This window comes from Lagenorhynchus albirostris, chromosome 14, assembly GCF_949774975.1.
Source record: "Lagenorhynchus albirostris chromosome 14, mLagAlb1.1, whole genome shotgun sequence".
Taxonomy (NCBI): domain Eukaryota; kingdom Metazoa; phylum Chordata; class Mammalia; order Artiodactyla; family Delphinidae; genus Lagenorhynchus; species Lagenorhynchus albirostris.
Genome location: NC_083108.1, coordinates 13,370,870 through 13,394,906, shown reverse-complemented (window position 1 = coordinate 13,394,906; position 24,037 = coordinate 13,370,870). Strand labels below are relative to the sequence as shown.

General features: G+C 35.8%; 2 protein-coding genes across 13 annotated transcripts in view; one reads left to right on the top strand and one right to left on the bottom strand.

The window, feature by feature from the left end:
- The window catches only part of PIGN (phosphatidylinositol glycan anchor biosynthesis class N), a 110,763-nt gene extending 93,590 nt beyond the window's left edge, over nt 1-17,173 (bottom strand). For 4 of the 9 annotated variants that reach the window (XM_060121066.1, XM_060121070.1, XM_060121073.1 and 1 more), the window contains exons 1-7: nt 16,984-17,146; nt 16,100-16,148; nt 14,701-14,851; nt 6,967-7,215; nt 4,803-4,924; nt 4,099-4,197; nt 2,314-2,420 (exon numbers count right to left, since the gene is read on the bottom strand). In XM_060121066.1, the coding sequence (XP_059977049.1) occupies nt 2,314-2,420; nt 4,099-4,197; nt 4,803-4,924; nt 6,967-7,187 (549 nt within the window). In that variant the 5' untranslated portion in view covers nt 7,188-7,215; nt 14,701-14,851; nt 16,100-16,148; nt 16,984-17,146. The other 5 variants (XM_060121069.1, XM_060121068.1, XM_060121071.1 and 2 more) reach the window with 5 other exon arrangements.
- A 223-nt stretch (nt 17,174-17,396) lies between these two features.
- Nucleotides 17,397-24,037, top strand: part of RELCH (RAB11 binding and LisH domain, coiled-coil and HEAT repeat containing) — a 117,151-nt gene continuing 110,510 nt past the window's right edge. For all 4 annotated transcript variants that reach the window (XM_060120958.1, XM_060120957.1, XM_060120955.1 and 1 more), the window contains exon 1: nt 17,397-18,140. In XM_060120958.1, coding sequence (XP_059976941.1) covers nt 17,621-18,140 — 520 coding nt within the window. In that variant the 5' untranslated portion in view covers nt 17,397-17,620. The remainder of the gene's footprint in view (nt 18,141-24,037) is intronic.

The following is a 24,037-nucleotide window of genomic DNA, read 5'->3' as shown; positions in this document are numbered from 1 at the left end:
GGAACAGTTAGTCCTCACACATCTTTTTTTTTTTCCATTCTTTTTTAGATTCTTTTCCCATAGGATTGAAATTGTTGCCAATGTATCAAAAATTACAGCATAGCATAATAAGGTACTAAGACAGAGGTATTAAGGGAATATAGAAGAGGGTTCTCTAAGTCAAACTGGAAGTGGGGTAAAGCAAAGGGAAGTCATGGAAGACCTAATAGAGGAGATAGCTATGGATATTTTACCACAGTTTTTTAAAAAGTGAGTAGAAATTGGCATATATTTGTAAACCGTTTGACTAGAATTAAGCATGAGTCTCTGGCCAGGGCACAAAGTCCAGGTTGGACCCCTGACTCCCTCTCTAGCCTGATCTCAGACTGTGCTCTAGTAAGTGTTCCTGCCATGCTAACCTCCCCTTTTCTCAGTTCCCCAAATCCATTATGCTGGCTCTCCTTTCAGGGCCCAAGTTTACATAACGCTGTTGGCCTGAATACTCTTCTCTATATGCAATCCAGATCCATCCATTTCTTTGTCTCGTATACTTCTCCAGAGACTACCTCAAAACTCTCAGGAAAGTCTTCCTCTAACTGTTTAGTTTAGATCAGAATTTTCTAAACATATATTCTTAGTCCCTGCATTTTTCCTTCACACTACTAATCATTGTTGATGATTTCATATTTTTGTTATTGATTAATGTACATGTCTCTATCATATCTTATGAAGTTGTAGGCAAATTTTTTTTCTGGTCACTATCATATCACCAACTAGCAGTGTTGAAGTAAAGTAAAAAAGGCATAAAATCAGGCCAGTCATTAGCAATATCTGCCTATCCACAAGGAATCAAATCCATGATTTTGGAACATTTTTGGCATGTTTATGAAATTAGAAGCCAAAGGCCTTTAAGCAGATACTAATATAAGTCAACTATATTAAGAAGTGATAGCAAAATAAATTGCTAATTATTTTTTTGAAGAGATTTTATTTAACTTGAAGGTCTTCCCTTTTGACAAAAGCATATGTGAAATGAAAAAAGAAAGCTTCAAGGAAAAATATTCTGATAAAAGAAATAGGGTTTATCAAAGAACACATTGAGCACTTAATTCCTGATAAGTAAATACAAAGAAAAATGCAGACACATACTGACTGTTTACAAACAAACAATAAAAATGACTACATTATGGAGAAGTCTGCAATGTCAGTCCAAAGACACTACTGGTAAAAGGAAGAATCATTAAGGGTCAATCAATGAATGCTTCTTATAACAGATGAATTATGAGTTATAATTTGGAGATGAGAAAGAATAGATTGACAGAAAGGAGTGAGCCAATATCCACAGCTGAGATTTTTACACAGTTTTTGAAAATATAAATTCTATTGGATTCCTGGTGAAGCTGATGACTGTCACTAACAAATAGTCCAAAAAACTCGATATCTTAACGAAATTCAAATATTTTATTATGATTAACTTGTGAATTTGTTTTTGCTTATCTAATTTTTCTTTAAAGTACAATTTTTTTTAAACATCTACTTTATGTTACAATAAATGCATTAGATTTGAACAGCATTTTTCAGAAGACTTTCAAACAAATCACATGGTCCCACTACTTGTAAGAGACTGGTTCTGTGGTCAAAGAAAGATCAAGAAGGTTTACCTAGGATGATTCAGCAAACTAGGAAAGAAATGCAGGTTTCCTAAATCCAACCAAGGGCTCATTTTACTGTCAGAAACACGGAATTTAAGAGTTAACTTTTTTTTTAATAAATCTATTTATTTAATTTATTTATTTTTGACTGCATTGGGTCTTTGTTGCTGCGCACGGGCTTCCTCCAGTTGTGGGAGCTACTCTTCGTTGCGGTGCACGGGCTTCCCATTGCAGTGGCCTCTCTCATTGCAGAGCACGGGCTCTAGGTGCGTGGGCTTCAGTAGTTGTGGCATGCAGGCTCAGCAGTTGTGGCTCGCAAGCTCCGGAGCACAGGCTCAGTAGTTGTGGCACACGGGCCTAGCTGCTCCGCAGCATGTGGGATCCTCCCAGACCAGGGATTGAACCCGTGTCCCCTGCATTGGCAGGCGGATTCTCAACCACTGCACCACCAGGGAAGCCCAGAGTTAACTTTTTTAAATTATTTTTTTTAAACTTCTATTAATTGGTTATTGTAGAATGTGTAATTTCCTAGAATCCAGTCTTTTTAAAGTAGTATGCTACAATAAAGAACTTTCAAGTTCATACAAGTAAAAAAAACTAAGATGCATTTACTAACAAGTCAGTTTCTAGTACATTAGGTACAAATACGTGTGCTGTAGATTAGCCACTCAATAGCACGTACCTTCACATTATCAAAAACCCAGGTATCCAGTTTTGTTGCATCCTGGGCACCAAAATCCTCGCTGTAAGCCTCATAATTATATGCAAAAACATGGTTTCCACTAGCACCTGAAAAGGAAATTTGGAGAAAAAAATTTTTAATGATCTGCCATGGACCATAGTTTATACTATAACATATGCTGTTGTTTTAGTTCTCACAGTAATATATTCCAATTTTACAGATACACTACAAATGAGTTAATTAACTTGCCAAAGTCACAGTGCTAATGAAACACGACAGCACAAAAGTAAACACCAAAGATTGTCTCCCTGTAAGGATTAAACTATTCAAAGAATTTGTGCATCTAAGGATGGTACAATCTAAAACAGATGAAATCATTTGTTTTACAAAATTCCCTAACCAAGAAGAAAATTCAAATATTTCAATTCTTTTATTCATAAAATATGTGCATTTTTCTCAGTATAAGGGAATAAATATTGCTTATTGCCAAATAGTTTGAAAGGGTCAACAAATATATTAATCTTACATATTTGTAGGATTTTATTAAGAATCTAATCAACTTAGTGAATTTCTGAGTTAGGCTCTTACAGCTCATAAGTAAGAGATATAACAAAATAATGACAAATGCCTTATAATATCAGCTTAGCTCTAATGATACTACTCTACTGTTCAGCCATTCTACTTCCCACATTCTAAGTAAAGATCTGAGTTGGTCTGTGGGTTGCCATAAGAAATGGAACATTCTTATTCGATTATCTCCAATTCAGGCGTCCTGTCCTATCAACTGTAGTCAGAAGTAGGGAGGTAAATTTGGTAGCCATAGCAACGTAATCCATTCTCACTACCACCAGTCCCCCAAAAAGTTTAACTGCTTTCCAAAGAAGGGAGTACATAAATGGCAAGCAGTATGAGTTTTTTGACCTGCGCTACATAATAATGTTCTGTGACTATCATACAGAAAATTCTGAATATCTGTTTTGCTTTTGAGACATATAATAATCTTTAGTAATTACAATTATTATATTATATTCTTGACTAAGTGTAAACCTTTTCATTAGGTGAAATGATCATAATGCTCTCACTAAAAAGCATTTAATGACATAAAGTTCAAATGGAATCCAACTGATTTTAGAAAATAATGTAAATGAATTCTCTAATCAAGAGATGTTCGAATACTTGCAGATTCATGCAGAAATACAACACATACAACAAATCCAAATGGCATGACCCTGAATATATGCAAATAGAAGTTATAAATATTAACATTTAAATCTTTATGTGACTATCTACTAACTTCTTAGTAATAATCTATCAAAGTAAAATGAACCAGACATCTACATCATCATCATCATGAGGAGTTATCATCGTTATAATAAGCATTTTGCTAAATGTTTCACATGAATTATCTTATTTAATCCCCAAAACAAACCTAGAAGATAGAAATTATTATCATCATCACATTTTACAGAAAAGAAAATTGAACTTCAAAGAAGTTATCTAACTTGCCCAAGATTAAAAAGCTGTTAGATGTTAAGAGTCGCACATATACCATTTCATCGAATCCAAGGTATTAAAAACTGTATAATTCAACATTTCAAGTACAACTAAGAAGGAAAAAAATCAAACTGACATGTCTATCTATTGTAATATACACCCTGATTTCAGAGATGTTAAACATGTAAAACCATGTATTTCAAAATCAATAAAATATAGTATATATTTTAAATTACCATATTGATTTATTGCCTATTTAGTAGCTGAGGAAATATAATCAATGACTTTTACCTTTGGCAAACATAGCCAAGATGTCTGGGCTCCCCCAGCACCATGTGTGCCTGGTTTCATTAATAAGAGAATCAAATTCTACAGGATTTTCCTTCCATCCTTCAGGTAATTGAGAAAAAAAAGCAAACAATGACAAAAGTAATGATGAAATATCAGTATATCCCCTAAAGAAGTATTTTTCAAATAATGACAATGAGGATTAATTGCAGAACAAATGCAAAACTAATAACGGATTTTGTTACATGTATTATATTACAATTTTTTTTAAAAAGCTTACAATAGATAATTTACTTCTTACTAAAATATAGAATCACTTTTGACCTTTCGAGTGTTAAGATCTAGGAAATCCATGAATCCATCCAATCATATTCTATCAATAGCACAGGATGATAAAAAGCTAAAGCTTAATTCTTGAGTCAATCCCAGTTTGTGTTTATGTGAGTTAGGCATGCTAAAATACTTGTCAAAAGTATCTCAAAACAGTGACTTCCCTGGTGGTCCAGTGGTTAAGACTCCATGCTTCCACTGCAGGGGACATCGGTTCGGTCCCTGGTCAGGGAACTAAGATCCCACATGCCATGCAGCATGGCCAAAAAAAAAAGTATCTCAAAACATACTTCACTTTGTGTCATGATTCAGTGTTAAAGAAGCAATATTTTTGCAATAAATTTTTCATGTGATAAAATCATCTAAATAGACAATACCTTTGGCAACTGCACTGACGTCTTCATAAAACCCTGCTATCAGGGCTACATGGCCTGGCCGAGATTCAGTTGGCACACGTGTGTGAGATATCCCCCAGCTGCCTTCATGCATTATGATATTCCTAAAAGATGTTACAGATGAATAGTTAACACAGACTATGATCAAATGCTCTGTTAAGGCTTTAGAAAAATAAGATTATTACTGAAGGAATCCAGTCAAAAGAGTGAGTCAAAATTTAAGGAGGAATCTTTCTGATCCCACTTGAGCCCAGTCCTATCCCTCCCACCAGCAGGATTCAGTAGCACAAGAAAGCCCAGGTGAGACAAAGAACCACTCAACCACTGTACAGGATCACAAGACAAAATACACCATTATTGTTTACAGCCACAAAGTATTGAAATGGTATGTTACATAAGAAATCACTGATATACACAATATTATTTTGTCAATGTTAAATTTTATTAGGTGTGATGGTGGTTAAATTATCTACCTAAATTTGAGATTAAAACAGGCCAAAATTTCTTTTGCTAAAATGTATCAACATTCTTTAAGTTGTCTAACAGTGATTTGCAGAATTTGGGGGAAAATGCAAAACTATCAGTAATGCTGTTGCAGGTAAAAGGCCAGCAGAGCAACAAGTTATAAAACACTAATTCATTGGTAACAACTTTCAAGATAAACTTTCAACTCTCAAAATGTTCTGTAGAAAAGTATCTAAAAGTGCTGGTTTAGATACTTTTAATATTGACATCTCATAATAAAACCAACTTTAGTCAAATATATACATAAAAAGTAAAAGGCTTAAAAAACCATTGAACCACCTGCTGAGGGAGAAATATTTTTTAACTTCTTCAGTTATGTAATGGAAACTGAACTCAGAGAGAGGAAGGTATAAAGAAACGTGGATACTTCCGTTGAAAACATTTTGATCAGATCATATTTTTTAAAAAACAGTGAGGAACAAGTAAAACCTTTCAAAAAAAAGGTTTAGGAGAAGCTAGAATGGCATACAACACAAGGAACATCAACTGTGAGCCCTTTGCCCTCTATGTAACACCCCAAGGAGAAGCAAGTGGTACCAGAAAGCCTTGCCTTTGCCTTAACAACCAGTATATTTTATATCTTATTAATTTTGCAATGAACTATATTTCTCTCCTTTCTTCAACAACTAAGAAATTCAACCAAATATATCACCCCAATTTTTAAACTATTCATAGAAATTTATGTTACACATTTTTGTGTACTGAACTTAACCCAGGCTTGAACTTATTTTCCTACTCATATTTTCCTATTGCCCTGAATTGCTCAATTATTTGCATACTTTAGTATATTATGCATTTCTTTGAGGCACCATAAATTTATTCCTGGAAATTCAACATAGAATTCAGGTTCATTCATTCTTCTAGCAGTCAACAAATATTTATTAATTGCCTGTATGTTCTAGGAACTAGAGATAAAGTGGTATATAAAACAAAGTCCCAGCCTTAGTGGAAGTTGCACATGCTAAGTAGTACTATAAGGAAAATTGAAATAGGGTAAAGAGATAGAAAGAAATCATGACAGGGGCAGGAGAAAGACGATTTTAGATAAATTTCCACTTGAATTTGAGTTTTAATCTCTCTACAACAGCATTAGGAAGGGCTTTTGAGGGGCTTGCCATAGAATCAGAAAAAGAACAGTTGATTGCAGGAGTCCCCTAAGCCCCCAAAATTAAACATTTCTTTTCAAAGCCACTTAATAGAATCCAAAAATTACATTATGTAGTGATATAGACTTGGAAGGGCTTTATATATTTTATAGAAGATGTATTTTGAGTTGAAGTCTATATTTTCTAGTTAAACACCTTTGTATTTGGCAATTCACTAATAATTATGCTTGTCATTAATAAGAAAAGGACAATATAGTGAGTTGTAAGCCAGGTTTCAGAAATTAGGACAAGTTAGGCCAAGCAGCTAAGGTCATTCATTTCGATTCACCTGATATCAACTTCCACAATAAGAGAAATAACTCCTAGAAGGAAATAAACTTGCTAATCTCTATGGCAAAGCCCAATGTATATGTGCCCTATTCTCCTTCTCAACATCACTCCTCTACCCAACATGAGATAAACAGTATTAGCATGACATTTTCCAGAGATGTCTTTGTACCAGTTGACATGCTTACCTAATAAATGGTGCCCTAGTATTTCCATTTTCATCTAATTCATAAAGTTTATCTGCTCGCAGGCCATCAGCAACAAACAGCACTAATCTTTTCGCTGGGGGAGGCAATGGTGTAAACTGAGGAGTCATTCCATGAACCAAAGGAGATGTAAAATAAATGTCAAAGATAGAGGCGAAGAACACCAAATGTATAAGCAATCCCAAAATAGTGTACAGCAGCATATCCTGTGTAACTAATCTTCAAGAAAAACTGAAAAGAGGGAACAAAATTAAATTTGGGTAAGCCTTAGTGCAATTATATATATTTGCACTTATTTTGATATAGACTGTATATTTTAAAATATTACATAACACAGCTTCACCTTTATTTATGATGGTAACAAGCATTATTTAATAATGAGATAATACAGAAATAAAATATGATAAAGTACACTCAAGCAAAAAGTTCAAGTATCATAAGTAATTAGCACCAATAAACTATTTATAATAAACTTAAATGCATACTAAGGTCATAAAAACTAACATAGGATCAAAAAACAAAGAAAGAATTAAATGAGTCCTAAAATGAGTTAGGGTTCAGTCAAGTCAAATCCTGTATAAGATAGAAAATATAACTCATGGTGGTCTTGGTTATCCATGTGACAACCATTGATATTCTCAGAATTTAACATTATTTAACTATTTGTGCTTCTTTTTTTTTTTTTTTTTTTGACTTTCGATTATCAGCTCAGGACAGTTTTAGCTTCTCTTGACTATCACCAAGTTGAGCAGACAACATGCATTTTGTCCATTTAGTAGGGGAAGGAAAAAGTAGTTAAATTTCATCTTTGCTTCAGAAGATTTACACTCATTAAGGGAACACTTTATTTTAGTTCCCTGAACCAATACAAAAAAGCAGAGGGTTACATTCATTCATTCAGTAAAAATGTTCTGTGCACGTATTAAGCGCATAATTGTATGCTGGGGAACTACAGAGACCACCAAAGTGACACAGTCACAAATCTGATGAGCTTACAAATACTTAGGGAAGGAAAACTAAGCAATGTGTAACATTTAAATAACACATTTAAAGTATACAATTAACTGCCTAAATCAATGGAAGTCCAGGGGAGTGCTTTTCAAGCCAGTCTACAATTTGCTTTTGTTGATGAATCTCTACCCAGATTATAAATAACAGCAAAGTACTCTAACTTGTCCTTGTAATGTAACTGCATTAGTTACACATATTGACGCTTGGCTGAAAAACACTAAACATGAGTTAATTAATTACAGATACATCTTATACATTATGAAAGGAAAGGGTGGCAAAATATCCTGCAAAAAAACAGAAACATTGGGGAAAAAACCTTATCAAAGTCAAGTATATAATAAAATAATAAAATAAAATAGAGAAAATGGTCAAATTATGGGCCACTTTTTTCTTGGGAGAATCAAGAGTCAACTAAATATCAAAGATACTCCACAAATTATGAAAGTCCCTTACTGAGTAGATGCTATTCTGCAATCTAAGGCAACACTCTCAGAATAAATATGTATTTTCCTTATGAGCTTTGACCACATAGCAACTCCCATCTTAATAATAGCAATCTGATTATAAAAATAAAATCACTGTGGTAAGTTTGGAAATATAGAAAAATTACCTACAGTTCTACTGCCTAAAGAAAAATCTGTTCACAGTTTCTTACAATTTTTATCCTACCTACATTTTTATAGAGGTTCACAATTTTATATAGATTTTTTCCTTTATTATACATTAACATTTCTGTTATTTAAAAAAAAAAACCCACCTTTTCCTACACATCATTTACCATTACCATAACTCTATTCTATGGGTGCATTTTAATTTTCCTGATCACCCCCATATTGTTAAGCAGATTTTTACTATTAAAAGTATCGATGTGATTAATCTAAATTTATATATAATTTTTATGTTAATTTTTCAGACATTTCACATTATGTGCTTAAGATACTGCCTATAAGTACAGTCACTCAATCAAAGGCTATGAACATCTTTAAGGCCTTTGATATGCTATATATGGAAATAATTGTTTCAGCTGAATACTGATTCTCCTAATGATAAATTAATTAAACTCTTGCAATATATATTTCTCTTGCTTATCTCACAAGCCCTCCTTCAAATACACACAGTACAACAAACTAAATTTGATGAATTAAAAAGGAGACATTAAGCAGAATATTCTAAAGGACAAGATTTCAAACATGGAAATTATTATTAATATCAGTGTTTCAAGAGACGAGGGTGTGATCAACTTTATCAGATACACTTAAAGACTGGAGTAAGAGCAGGGCAGCAAACTGAAGTCCTTGTTAACCTTACTGAGGAATTTCAACAGAGTAGTGAGAGGTAAGCCCCATGAACGTGCTTGCTCGAAAGTAAATGGGAGGTCAGGGAGGGAAAGACAGTGGGATGAGTACAGCTCTTTGGGAGAATGATAAGTCTCAAGAAAAGTTCTTTTCTTAAATGAAAATTGATGTATGGCCAATAGAGGGTTTTCCTCAGCTAGGAGACACTAGATCTGTGTGCTGAGGAATGATTTCAAATGTAGAAAGAAATTAATGCTGCAACAGAAAGGTGGAGTAACTGCAGGAGTTAAAAATCCTTGTGAAAGCAAGCAGAGCTGGAGCCTACAGCACAGTGGAGCAGCTGGACCACCCTGCTGTGCCTGGGACACACCGCCCCCCGGCTTTGGGCACTGGAAGTCTTGCATCCAGGGAAACAGCTCAGTTCCAAGTGAACTATCTCTGGGCTCTTCAGCTGGCTCTTCCCATGGCGGGCTCCTTCTTATTTTTCACACCATCTTCTCAAATGTCGCCTCCTCAAGGTTTCTACACCACCCTAAAGTAGACCCTTTCCTCATTTTACCTGATTTAAACAATGACACACTCTGTATTTATTGTTGAAATTTACTTAGTGATTCTCTTCCGCTAGAATATAAGCCCCATAAGGCTTGATATCTTGTTCACCACTGTTATGTCCTACCTACTGAGAAAGTAGGTGCTCAATCAATGTTTTTTAAGGAACTTATTAAAATGAATGGCAAAGTAATTATGGCTAAAATGAATCCTACTTCAACAACATTTATTCAAAACCTACTATTTTGCAAGTATTATGCTCAGCAACAGAATTTGAAAAGTGAATAGACATGGACCACATGTCCGTGTTGAATACTCATGACCACATGTTTTAGTAGGACCACAAAGAACGGGGCAAAGAACCCAGCCAAAGCAAGGAAAGTCTTTGAAGATATATAGGATATTAGGCAATCAAAAGATGTATGCAAAAATACAATATCTAGTAGCCCACTTTTCAATGCTAACAAGGAGCCCTGTGATAATTCTTTCAGATCCAAAAAGTTACCTACTAATGTATGTTTTTAACCATTTTTTAAATATATGCCTATTAAGTAAAAATTACCACTATTCATACAATTGTTTTTCTTTTGAGTATAAGGGTTCTTGTTATAATACATTCCACTTATTTAGAGTTAATTATTCTAAGGTCAATAGTCTTACTAAATTTTTTCTGACGCACTCTAATGAATGGCATCTATTTTTTAATTCTTCAATCAACTTTATTAAAGTATAATTTATATACAAAAATGGACATTTTACATTTTATAAGTTTTGACCAATATATACACTCATATAACCAACCACCAGAATCAAGATATAGAATATTTTTATCATTCCAAGAAGTTCCCCCATGTTCCTCTGCAGTCAAACCCTGTCCCCACAGCTCTGACCATAAGCAATCACTGCCTTCTGTGATGCAAGATTAATTTTTAGCATTCTTAAGTGTCATTGAGATGGAATCATGCAGTATGTACTTTACTGTATCTGCTTTCATTCAGTATTACATTTTTGAGATTCATGCATGGCTGTGATTCTGTTGTTTGTTCCTTTTTAATACCGAGAAGGATCCATTGTATGGATATACTACAAATTGTTTATCTATTCACCTCTTGATGGATAGGTGAATTGTTTCCAGTTTTGGGCTATTATAAATAAAGCTTCTATGAACAGTAAATGACTTTGTGAATATATGCTTTCATTTCTCTTGAATAAATATGCAGAATTAGAATTGCTGGGTTAAATGGTAAGCAGATGTTTAAACGTATAAAAAGAACTACCAAACTTTTTCCAAACTGTTTAACACACCTACAAGCAATGTCTTTAAGTGTTTTAAAACTTTATTTTTTTGACAATCTATAATTTGGCTATAAATGTCGTTTTAGAATTTACTTTAATAGTAAGTATAATGTGCTTTATAATTTCTTATATATTGTTATAATGTTCCCCCCACTCTTGAGTATATTCAATTACAGTTAGTTAGTGGGAGTGTAGTGGTAACCTATTGTGGTTTTAATTTACCTTTCCCTGATGACCAATAACGTTGAGCAACTTCTCATGCATTTAATGAACTTTTTTTAATCCTCTTTTTTTGCCCTTTTCACTTTTTAAACAGCGTTTTTCAAATAGCAGTACTTTTAAATTCTGATTAAGTTCAATTAATTTTCTTTTGGTGATTGTATTTTGTGTCCCACCTAAGGAATTTTTGTAAATGACAACACTTTAGTATAGATTTTTAACATTTTTATTTTCAAACAATTCCAAATTCAGAGAAAAATTGCAATAGTGGTATGAACATCCATACACCCCTTAGCCATATACATCTAACGTTAACATTTTTCCCACTTGCTTTATCATTTTCTCCCTCTTGCCTCTCTGGTCCCTGCCTCACCTCTTTAACTTACCCCTCCCATGTGTGCGGGTGGGAGGTTTGGGGGTGTGTGTGTGTCGCATAATATTGTTTCTGAACCATGTGAAGATAAGTTACATACACTATGGCCCTTTACCCCTAAATACTTCAGTGTTTATTTTCTGAGAATAATGATACTCCCATATATACCTACAGTAGAGTTATCAACTTCAGTACACTCAACATCAGTATTTTTATCTAATCTACCATCTATACTCCAAATTTTTGAAGTGTCCCAATAATATTCTTTATAGCATTTTTATAACTTTATTGAGGCATAATTGGCCTATAATAAGCTGTATATATTTAAAGTGTATAATAATCACTGTCAAGATAGTGAACATACCCATAACCCTCAAAAGTTTCCTCATGCCTCTGTGATTCATCCCTACATATTTCATTTTTTGATATTATTGTAAATGATATTTTTTATTTCAATTTCCCCTTGTTAGTTCTTAAATTACCACTGATTTTTATACATTCACTTTGTATCCTGCAACACTGAAAAATTATTAGTTACAGTAACTTTTATGTAGGTACCTTTTGATTTTCTAAAGAGATAACTATGTCACCTGTGAAAAAAGGACTTCTTAGCAATCTATACTTTTTTATTTATGTCTCACGCTTGTTGTACTGTCTAGGACCTCTAGTATAATGTTGAATAGGTGTAATAACAACAGAAATCCTTGCCTTGTTTCCAGTCTTAGGGTGAAAGTTGTCAGTTTTCCAGGTTTTGTAGATTCCCTTTCTTAAGTTAAAGAAGTTCCCTTTTACTCTCAATATGCAAAGAGTTTTAAACTGTGAATGAATGCTGGATTTTGTCAAATGCTTTTGTTGCATCTATTGAGATGATCATGATCATTCGGTTTTTCTCTTTTAGTCTCCCAATGTGGTGAATTACGCTGATTGAATTTCAAACGTTAAACCAAGCTTGCACTCTCAGAATAAACCCCACTTGATCATTAAGTGTTATCCTTTCTATATACTATTGGATTTTATTTCCTGAAATACTATTTAGCATTTTAAAGTAATATTTATTAGAGATATTAGACTATAAGTTTCTTTTTTCTCTGGTTTTGGTATCAGACAATGCATTGGGAAGTGCTGTTACCTCTTTTATTTTTTGGAAGAGGCTGTGTAGAATTTATATTATTTCTTCCTTTCTTGTGTAACAGAATTCACCAATGAAACCAATGGCTCAGAGTTTTCTTTGTTGGAAGGTTTTTAACTATAAATTCTTCATATACAGAGAGATGTTATGATTATTTACTACTTGTTGAGTGAGTTTTGGTAGTTTTATCTTTTAATTTGTCCATTTGTCCATTTCACCCAAATTGTCAAATTTATTAGTCCAAAATTATCCATAATATTCTATTCACTTATCCTTTTTTTTGTCATCTAGCTCAGGACCCCATCTATCAGGTATCATATTTAGTTATGCAAAGTAAGTCATTTTTCAAGTACTTAATTCATTTCAGTTAGATCTTAAACTCTATTTACAACTAAAGTACATACTGTATATATCTAGATGTACAGAAGCTCACACTGATTTAAATACTCCTCTTTACCATGGAAACCTGAGTACTCTCCTTTCCATGCTTATATATAAGGAAATATGTATATCACGTCTCACTTTCATTTGTATTTACAAATAACTCCCTGGACTTATGTTCTTTCTTTTCTCCATTGTTATTACACAACTCTTCTATATAAAGTATCAAAGTTTATGTGTCAAAGGATAATACAAATTTTCCACTACCCAAAACCTTACTGAAGTAGTGAAACAAAAATTGTATTTGAGAACTTTGACCCTGAAGCTGTAACAGTCAACATAAAAATCTAGCTCTGTTATATAGTGACAGTGGGATCCTAGTCAAGTCCCTACCTTGCACTCTCAAGCATCACTTCCTCAGGGACTATGCAGTCCAAATCAGAAGCCAAAACCTTTACTTCAGTTTACAATTATATGGCTATGACTCTGACTATTTGTAGTAATGTCTGTCTCTATCATTTAAAGCTGATTCCAAAACAGCAAGACAGGCTTTCTCCAGCACTCATCACAGTCCTGGGCACTTACTAAGGACTAATAAATGACTTACAATTATCATTTCAAAGGTAAATGTAATATGCAGGATAGCCACTAGAGGCTACCTTGTTTCTCTATTTATTCCTCCTCCAGAACATACGCATGAACTGTGAAGATTCAGGATACTTAAAAACAACCACAACAACTTTTATGTTTAAGTCATTTACTATACATAAAATTTCGGTGATTCCAAAATATCATTCTTCACATACTACTTATTTTATTATTGCTAAGCACATGTAATTAAGCAATATTATTACTTAATATTTCTGTTTTTAAAAAATCACTTTTTATTCAGATTTAGTGAAAAAGAAAACTTTGTCATGGATGAATCATTTGGAAACCACCAAAATAAATGAATAATTACTAAAAATTTTAAAATACACATAACCATATATCAATAAAAGTTATTTAGCTTATATCTGTGGGATGTTTACCACATGCTAAAAAACAATGTTAAAAAATTAGAATGTATAAAAATGTATAAAAAATTAGATACTTATAAAACTTTAAGTCAATGAAAAACTTGCATTTGAAATATTACTTGTGGTTATTATAAGACTACTAAAGCAAAAAATAATTTTTTAAACATGAAAATGATTTAAGTGCTTGGAAAAAGGTGATCTTTTATATTTTCATCACTAAGATACAAACTTCAATGACTATCCATATTATTCAGTGAAACATTAGCTGTAAAGACCAAATTAATGCAGATCTTGCTAAGTAGAAAGAAAATTTCTCAACAATATTAACAGCAAACTATTAAAAGTAGAGATCAGCAATTATTAATATTCTAGTATGTGCTATTTCTTAAACATTTTAAATTGGTAAGTAAACCTCTATGTATTGCGGAAGAGAAAAGTACTTACTGAGGAGACTGGCCAGTTGATTTGTTACGGGCTTGGAAGGTCACATAAACAAGTCCATGATTATAGGATACGAAGTAGAATCAGGAAACTACAGACGTGTTATAGGAAGCCAATCATGGAAGGACTTCTACATCCAACTCCTTACAACTCTCTGAGGAAACATATTTTAAATCTATTGATATTTTCAACTTTCATTTTAGAAATCAGACCTTAAAGATATTCCCTTTGGGACCTACTACCTTAATTGCTTTTTCTGGCTGTAGCTACTAAACAATTGACAAGGGGTTTGTTTTGCTTTATTTTTAAAAGTCTGTCAAATGTTCTCCATATACTAGTATAACATTAATTGAGAACTGACTATAACATTTATTGTGTACTAGGTACCAGGTACGGTGACAAGCACATTCCTAATTCTATACACTTTCAGCATCCCCTCGACAGATGAGGGCTGAGAGAAGTCAAGTAACTATTTAAAATTCTCACAGTGGGCTTCCCTGGTGGCGCAGTGGTTGGGAGTCCGCCTGCCGATGCGGGGGGCGCGGGTTCGTGCCCCGGTCTGGGAGGATCCCGCGTGCCGCGGAGCGGCTGGGCCCGTGGGCCATGGCCGCTGAGCCTGCGCGTCTGGAGCCTGTGCTCCGCAGCGGGAGAGGCCACGCAGTGAGAGGCCCACGTATCGCAAAAAAACAAACAAAACAAAACAAAAAAAACCATAAAAGTCTCACAGTAAATAATTGGCAGAACTGGGATATGAACTTTAGGCTCTTCAACCTAATAAGCACAATCCTCTAAGGGAAGACCATAAGTGCAGGGACACTAAATACAAAAGATTTCTAAAATTCCCCATTACAGAGATGGAAATATTGTACTATACAAACAACCCATTTCTAATCATGCCCTTTCCATGCCAGTCCCTAATCCCTTCCATTCCTCCATTCCAGAAATTGGTTCCATTTTCAGTCTCTCTGGCAAACTCAATAAGGAGCAGCAATCCTTTTAGCTAAGAAATATGTAACAGCATTGACTAGTTTGATACTATTTTTCTAAGATCCACGATCTTTTTTTCCATGCTTTTCTTCAATATATTATGGCTCACACACAAAAAAATTTAGAATTCAAACATTAGGAGCTAATGTTCTATAAAAATACTTTGAATTCTTAGTATTAATAACATCAAAAACAACTTCTACCAAAAATAAAACGAAAAACCCAAAGCCTCATTCAAATGAAAAGTTTAGTTTACTGAGCCTGGGTAAACTGAAATTAAAGCCGACATTTAACTGTTGGTATACACTTACATGTAAACCAATAACCTGACCTAAGGCTATATAAGAACGCTATATTTTTATTTTTCCACAGACCTAAAGGATATACTTCACTGCTTCAATGTAACATAACTTACCTGATAACATAATTATTGCCACCTCTATTTTGGTGCTTAAAGGAAGAACCTATGCAGAAAGACAGGGAAATCTAAAAGTGCATAAGTGGCAAACTTTGTATACTGTGCTAACATATTTGTATACTGTCCAATATATATATACTGTCCAAAGTATACTTTGTATACTGTCCAAACTTAGTATACTGTGCTAACACTTGATAAAGGATATCAAAACTGTCAAAAGCAGCCAAGTTTGAAAACAATTTCTCAGTTCCACAGTCAGTACCTTGACTCCAGCCTAAATGTACAAGTCAGAAATGTTGCAAGGCATAGCGGAGAAAGAATGGCTATGGACATAAGAGAACTGACTTTACTTCTTTGAATACTTATTGATGGAGTTGACTTATCCGGGTCATTGAACGTCTCTAGGATTAAGTTTACTTTTCCCTCCACTGAGGGACTGCATTTGATATTTTGAAGCATCCCTGTGTATTAAATCCTGAGATTCTAACAGTTTGCTACTGAAGTCGAGGCTATCAGGGTATTCTCTGATCCACGCAAATCCAAACCTCTGAGTTCCATTTTCTATTTACTCTCTCCACCTCCCACACCCCACCCTATGGCATCCTGCCCTATCACTACTAACTTGGTGGCGAGAAGGCGCTCTCCTAGGCCTCCAGGGCAAACGGATACACGGCTGGGAAGGCAAGGAAGAGAAAGGAAGCCGCATTCTGACTACAGCCCTTGCCCTGGGCACTTGCTACACATGCGGAGAAAATGCCATCAATTGGCGGCACACAGCAGAAAAAGTGAAACGTGCTAAGGAAAAGTGAAGCAGCTCGGCGGCGGGCGTGAGGCCACTTTCGGGGCCATCGCACCTCTCCCCCACTAGTCCCGGACTTTACCTGGGGTTATACAGGTCACGCCTGATCTCAGGAATGGGGCCTCCTCACCGCGAAGGCGGGACCCAGCTCGAGGTCAGAGTTCCCCTCTGTTCCCGAAAGGACATCCAAGAGAATGAATGTTCCTAAACCACCGTCATAACCGCTCCTCAACCACGGAACACCGCTGACACTTACCTGTCCAGAAGCTGCTCTCGCGATAGTTCTTGGGTCAGCCCACCGTAACTCCAGTCCCCGCCCCCTACCTCATTTGGCCAATCAAAAAGGAGTGGGGGCGGAATTTTGTCTTTGAGCGTGGAGCGGGGCCCTCTATCTTTGCTCACTAGTGGGGAGAACGGGCGGGGCGGGGGCGGGGCTGGGGCGGGGAGAGGGGGCACGGCACGCGCCATTTCTCGCGAGACTGGGGACCAGGAAGACGCCTGCAGAGCCAGGCTGCTGCTGCAGCTGCGGCTGAGGCAGATGGTGGTGCTGCTTCCAGACCGTTTGCTTCCGAGCCTGGGCCTGGTCTCCAAGTGAGGAGGCGGGACGTGGCCAATCCGGGGCCCTGAAGGTGCCCAGTGCCCGCTGAGGCTTAGTGGGGATTCAGGCTGCGGCCTGTCAGAGCCAGACAGGGAGGCGCCCACGCTCCTGACAGTATAAGATGGCGGCGATGGCGCCTGGAGGTGGTGGCGGCGGCGTGAATCCATTCCTCAGCGATTCGGACGAGGACGACGACGAGGTTTCAGGGACCGACGAGCGGCGGGCAGGACTTCGGCTGAGTTCCGGGGTCGGCCTAGATCCTGGCTCTGCGGACTCGCTATCGCCTCAGGATCCCGTGGCCTTAGGGAGCAGTGCACGACCAGGGCTCCCTGGGGAGGCGTCGGCGGCTGCGGTGGCCCTGGGGGGCACTGGCGAGACCCCGGCCCGATTGTCAATTGATGCGATCGCGGCTCAGTTGTTGCGCGATCAATACTTGCTGACCGCCCTGGAGCTGCACACCGAGCTGTTAGAGAGTGGCCGCGAGCTCCCTCGGCTGCGCGATTACTTCTCCAATCCCGGCAACTTCGAGAGGCAGAGCGGGACCCCGCCGGGGTTAGGGGCGCCGGGGATCCCTGGAGCAGCCGGCGTTGGAGGCGCAGGAGGTCGGGAGCCGAGTACTACGTCGGGTGGGGGACAGCTCAGTAAGTGAACAACAGCCCTGTCACTCCGGCTGGACAGTTGGGATTGCAAGGGGTAGTTGTGGGGAGGGGTACTTCCGGGCGGATACTGAGTATGAGGAACATTTTAGTTAGAGAGTTGGGGCGGGGGGTGATCTTCTGCGGTGGAAGCAAAAGGATCTGGCAGTGACTGTTCTCTGCCTGCCTGCCTCCAGCTCTTGGCTGGACTTGCACCTGCTCCTGGCTCCACTCTTGGTGTCGGGATCTACTAAATAGCCAGCGTTTCTAGTTCACTGGCTATTACGTGACCCCAGAAGACTCCCTTGCAACCTTGGTTTATCGCTTTAATCCTTTTTCCGTTTTCTCCAATCCCCTGAATCACCACTGCCTGGAAACAGTGTTCCTTAAATTGTTCGCAGTAATTATTTGACTCAAAGTCAAGAGAGAAAAGAATAGGAAATTTCTCTCCACGAAATCAGATCCACTTGAAGACCCTTTGTCTTTGGGAAGACTTGCTCACTCAAAAATTAGGTTTTCTGTTGCATAAAATTTGTTCTGTTTAAATTCAGTTTAATTCCATTTCTGTTCCTTAATTTCAGTAGGTTTCCAAAATTACAGGAAGTCTAAGGAGCTGGCTAGGCAAGTTCTGCCTGCAGTGTATCTGCTGGTCTCACCACCTCACAGGCTATTTTCTCTGCCTAAGTTAGGAATTAACTTTTTTACCTTGTTATAATCATTGTTAGCAGTATAGAGTAGTCGTTTACTTCATTCATCATATATTTATAAGCATTTCTTATGACTTTAAAACGTGCTGTCAAGGATGTGTACTGTATTCCTAGGACCCACCCCTTTTGAGAGGCATCTTAGATTTTTTCCCTTATTAATGGTATGAGGTGTTTTTGTGGGTTATGTGAGGCCAACTGGAATTTACTAACAAATGTTAAATATACAGTTTTAAAAGTGTAACCCAATTGATTATTTTTTTGTCTATACTTTTTTTTTTTTTTTTTGCGGTACGCGGGCTTCTCACTGCTGTGGCCTCTCGCGTTGCGGAGCAGAGGCTCCGGACGCGCAGGCTCAGCGGCCATGGCTCACGGGCCCAGCCGCTCCGCGGCATGTGGGATCTTCCCGGACCGGGGCAAAAACCCGTGTCCCCTGCATCGGCAGGCGGACTCTCAACCACTGCGCCACCAGGGAAGCCCTGTCTATACTTTTAAATGGTGCCAGAGACTTATATTTCCTAACTTAGCTGTAGTGAAAGTGCAAAGAGTGCACTTTCCATCAGGGTAAATACTGAGCATATTTCTCTCTTGAATATGGAACTTTCTCAGCAGGTGTAACTTCCTTGCTCAATATTATAGGATAATATTCCGTTTCTGGAAACGATTTTCTCATTGCTGACCTTTAAGACCATAAAATGTAACAAAGAGCAGTGTAACAAAATTGTTAGGTAGTTGGCTTTCTTTGTTTGGTTTCAGATTTTTGAACTATCTAATAATGATTTTCACCTGATAAGCTCTTACTACTTCCTCAAGACCCAGCTCAAATGTCATCTTTGTAAATGTTTCCCACACTCTCCAGGCTTGGTTGTTTGGTTCTTTCATTGTACTATTTTCAAACCTCAACCGTTGCTTTTAGCTTTTTGTATTTGATTTGTTAACAGTATCATTTTTCTCCATTAGATAGTCAATTCTTGAGGGTCATCTTTATATTCCTCACAGTTTGTGCAGTTCCTGGCCTGTTGTTGAACATAATTAAATTGCATCTGCTGTGTTTTTCTACTATATAAATATAATGAAATGGGTTATTACTTACTTCATAACTTTATTCTATTTAATTTAAAAGAATTTATTATCCTGTTCACCCTACCTTATTATGGCGTGATATCACTGTTTATAGTGAAAATGTCTCTTAAAAACCTTTCGTATACAAATATATTTATAATTTAGACAATATTATAGAGGTGTTTTAGAGTAAAAATTGACTTCTAAATGCCTTTGCATTATACATTTTTATAGTTTCTTGAAACAACTTAAGTCCTGTGATCAAAAATCAAAATTTAACTACAATCAAATATTCATCTGCAGTTGTGCTTTTCTATTATCCTCATTTAATTGGACCTGTTTTGGGTATAACTCAAAAATACATAATTAAATATTTTAGATAATGTATTTTCAAGTTAGTACAAAACAAATGAGCAACAGGGAAAAAAGTATCAAAATTATCCATAATCCAACCAGTGGTACTTGCCTTTTCTGTCTTTTCTATCCATATAATTTAGAAAGCAAAAATTGTTTTAAACTGTTTTATATAGCTTTATATTAGTTGACAGACACTGTAATTTTTACCATCAACTTTGAGGTAAAATTCCATACAATAAAATGTGCCCATTTCAAGTGTACAGTGTGATGAGTTTTGGAAAAAAAATTACTACTACAAATAAAATACAAAACATTTTTATTGTCGCCAGAACTCCTTCATTTTCCTTTGCATTCAATATCCGAAGACCATCACTGACCACTGTAGAACACAATTTTCCAGTCTTGGCCTAGGCACTATCGAAACTTTGGGCCTGATAATTCTTTGTTGTGTTAGTGTCCTCTGCATTCTAGAATGTTTAACAGCATTGCTGGCCTCTCTGTCTGCTAGATACCAGTAGCAACCACCCCGACCCCATTCCCTAAGTTGTGACAATCAAAAAATGTCACCAGCACTGTCCAAGGAAGGGGAGGGCAAAATTTCCCCAATTGAGAACCACTTCCTTAGTTAAGTTTTGTCTATTTTAAAATTTCATATAAATGCAGTTCCGGAGCATATAGTCTTTTCTGTCTGGCTTCCTTTGCTCAGTAAAATGTTTTTGAAATTTATCCAAATAATGTTTTTATGTGTATTAATAGTTCATTCCTTTTTTGGTTTATCCATTCATCTGTTAGCCATTTGTGTTTTTTCCATTTTTGGCCTGTATGAATAAAGCTGCCATGAACATTCTTGTATAAGTTTTGCCTGGACATATGTTTTCATTTCTTTTGGGTAATACCTAGGAATAGAATTCCTGGGTCATATACTTAGTATATATTTAAATTTGTAAGAAACGGTCAAACTGTTTTTACAAAATGGTTGTATCATTTAATATTTCCATCACCAGTGTGCGAGAGTTTCAATTTCTATACATCCCCCAAACACTTGGTATTTTCAGGCTTTTTATTTAACTCATTCTAGTGAGAGTGCTGTGGTATTTCATTGAGGGCTAGTGATGCTGAGCTATTTCTTCTGAGTTTTTGCCATTGTGTGTGTGTGTGTGTGTGTGTGTGTGTATTGCCATTAATGTATCTTTTGTGAAATGTCTCTTCCCAGCTTGTTATTGAGTTATAGTTCTTTATATATTCTGGACCCACATCCTTTATCAAATATGTGTTTTGCAAATTTTTTTCCCAGTATGGTTTGCCTTTTCATTTTTTAATAATGGGTCTTATGAACAAAGGTTTTTAATTTTATCAAGTCCAGTTAATTGGGTTTATTCCTTAATGATTTGTGCTCTTTGTGTCCTAAATAAGAAATATTTGCCTATCCTAAGGTTGCAACAATTTTCTTGTGTATTTTCTTCTAGAAATTTTATAGTTTTAGCTTTTAAATTTAGGCCTATGATGGCATCATAAAAAGAAGAAATATTTCTTAAATATTCCTCCTATAAATGTGCAGATATTTATAGCACAAACTTTAGTATAGCTTAAATGCAAGTACATTGTGTATGTCAAAATATCAGTGCATTTAAATGTCTTAATACAGTCAGAAAATAGATAAATGCTAAAAGAAGTCTGTAGAACTGTGGTTAGTACCATGTTTTGAAGATTTTGACTAAGCTCCTAATCACACAAATTCTGTTTTAGAGATTCTGAGGATGAATCCTTCTTTAGGACCAGACTACTGTCTGTTTTAAGGTCCTCTATGTTCAGTTCTAGCATGTCAGCTGTTGCTAGTTTGGTTATGACTTTATAATACTCAATAAGTACTTTTTGGTTAATTATAAAGAGTATAAAGATTGATAATATGATTATCTAAAACATTAAATTATTTTTATTTGTTTTTATGTATTTTTTGATGTGTGTCTGATCTGAAAATTCATAAAACTTCAGAATAATACATGTATAGTCAAAAGTAGTTTTCTTTAAAGATGTCTAAAAGCAATTTAACTTTGTAAGATTTACTAAATCGTTTACCCAAAAGTCTGTTGACCTCAGTTAATACTAGTATAGTGGTGGTTTTAAAATACTGTAAGAAGTCTTCATACTATATTTAATCTTTTTTCTTGATTAGAAGAGTAGTCTATATTTATAAAACATTCAAAAATTAAAAGAATTATAGCTTTATAATTTTGATGTTTTCAGTAGAAGAATTTAAAATGAGCTCTAATGAAGTCTCAGTGTTTGATAAATTGTTGCAGCATCATTGTGATGTTCCTACTAGATCCATTTGTTAAACTAATTAGATCTTTTGTATTTTGTTTTACTTGGTTGAATATACACACACATTAATTATATATTTTTCCCTGTATTTTTGCCAGTTGAGCCAATTTGGTAATTGTTTTGCTTTCCAATTAGATTGCAAGATAAAAGTTGTGCCAATGCCATTGATTAGCATTGAACAGATTGTAGTATCTTATCCGGAGGAATGCTGGTTCCACTCTAAGCCTTAGAGTTCTAATCAAAATTAGACTGTAATTGCTTAGGATGAGCCAGTTCTTTGTAGAGACAGTAGGTGGTCAAATAACTTATGCCTTTCAATGATGGATTTCTTTTATTCTGTATTTATTATCCTTTCAAATTTTTGTAAGGCTGCTTATCAGGAGGCATTTATGATTGAATTTAATAATTTAACTTGTGAGCCTACAGACTTCTTGAGTCATCTTTCTCCTTTTTAAAATTTTCTGTTTCATTACCTTGCCTATCTTTTCTCAAAACTCTGAAAGGGTACATATCTCACTGTGCTCTGTTCCTTTCTTAGTATCACCTGTGCTGTGTGATTACCGTCTTCCAGAGTTTCCATCTCTTCTGCTTTACAAAGTACAGTAGTTCCTCCCTGTTAGGTTGGAATTGGGTTTAGTGCTTCCTCTGGCTTCTAACAGGAGAGTATCAAGAGTATATTTCTAAAATTTATTAGGTTCACTGCTTTTAGCTGAATGAGACTTCCTACTATTGTCTGGACCATATAGATTCCTAAATTTATCGCTTACATGACTGTCATTTTTTTGCCTATGCATTTCAGTAGCTTCAAACTTATTAATTCTTGTGGAAAATTAGTCAGATATTTTCGTTGCCTAGAACAGTGAAGAGTATAGTTGGTATTCAATATTTTACATTGATCAATACATTTATTAAACTGTGATCAACTAAGGATTGTAGGAATCCAAGAGAAGTTTAGTGTATGTCGTTGAGTTTATGTTCTTGATGGAGAGGCAAGAAAGTGAGGGTAAAGAGAAGATAATGTTTCTTTTATGTTTTGCCTTGTTTAAAACATCGTCTGGGAACATGCTTACCATTATCTGGCTCACCAATTAATAAAGAGATTTTAAAATGCAGTATGATGTTTCAAGCCATTGTGGTACATAGTTTAAAAGGAAGCAAGATAGGGGCATTAATCAGGGGAAACAGGCCTTATTTCTGTCAAAAATTAAACTTACACTTTCTACTTTAGGGGTGATCTTCAGAATGTAAGCTTATCTGTTTCTTTGCTTGTTTTTTTAAAAAACATTTGTTGGAAAAAATGTTCCAGGATTAGTGTAATTTTCATTTTGTTTAGTATATTTAGGTCAAAAACTAAATTCGGTTAATTTGTTTTTATATGATGGCTTTTAATTGTGCCCACCCCCTTAACTCCCATGGTTTTAGGATGATTAACTGAAAAAGAACACTTACCTTGATCTA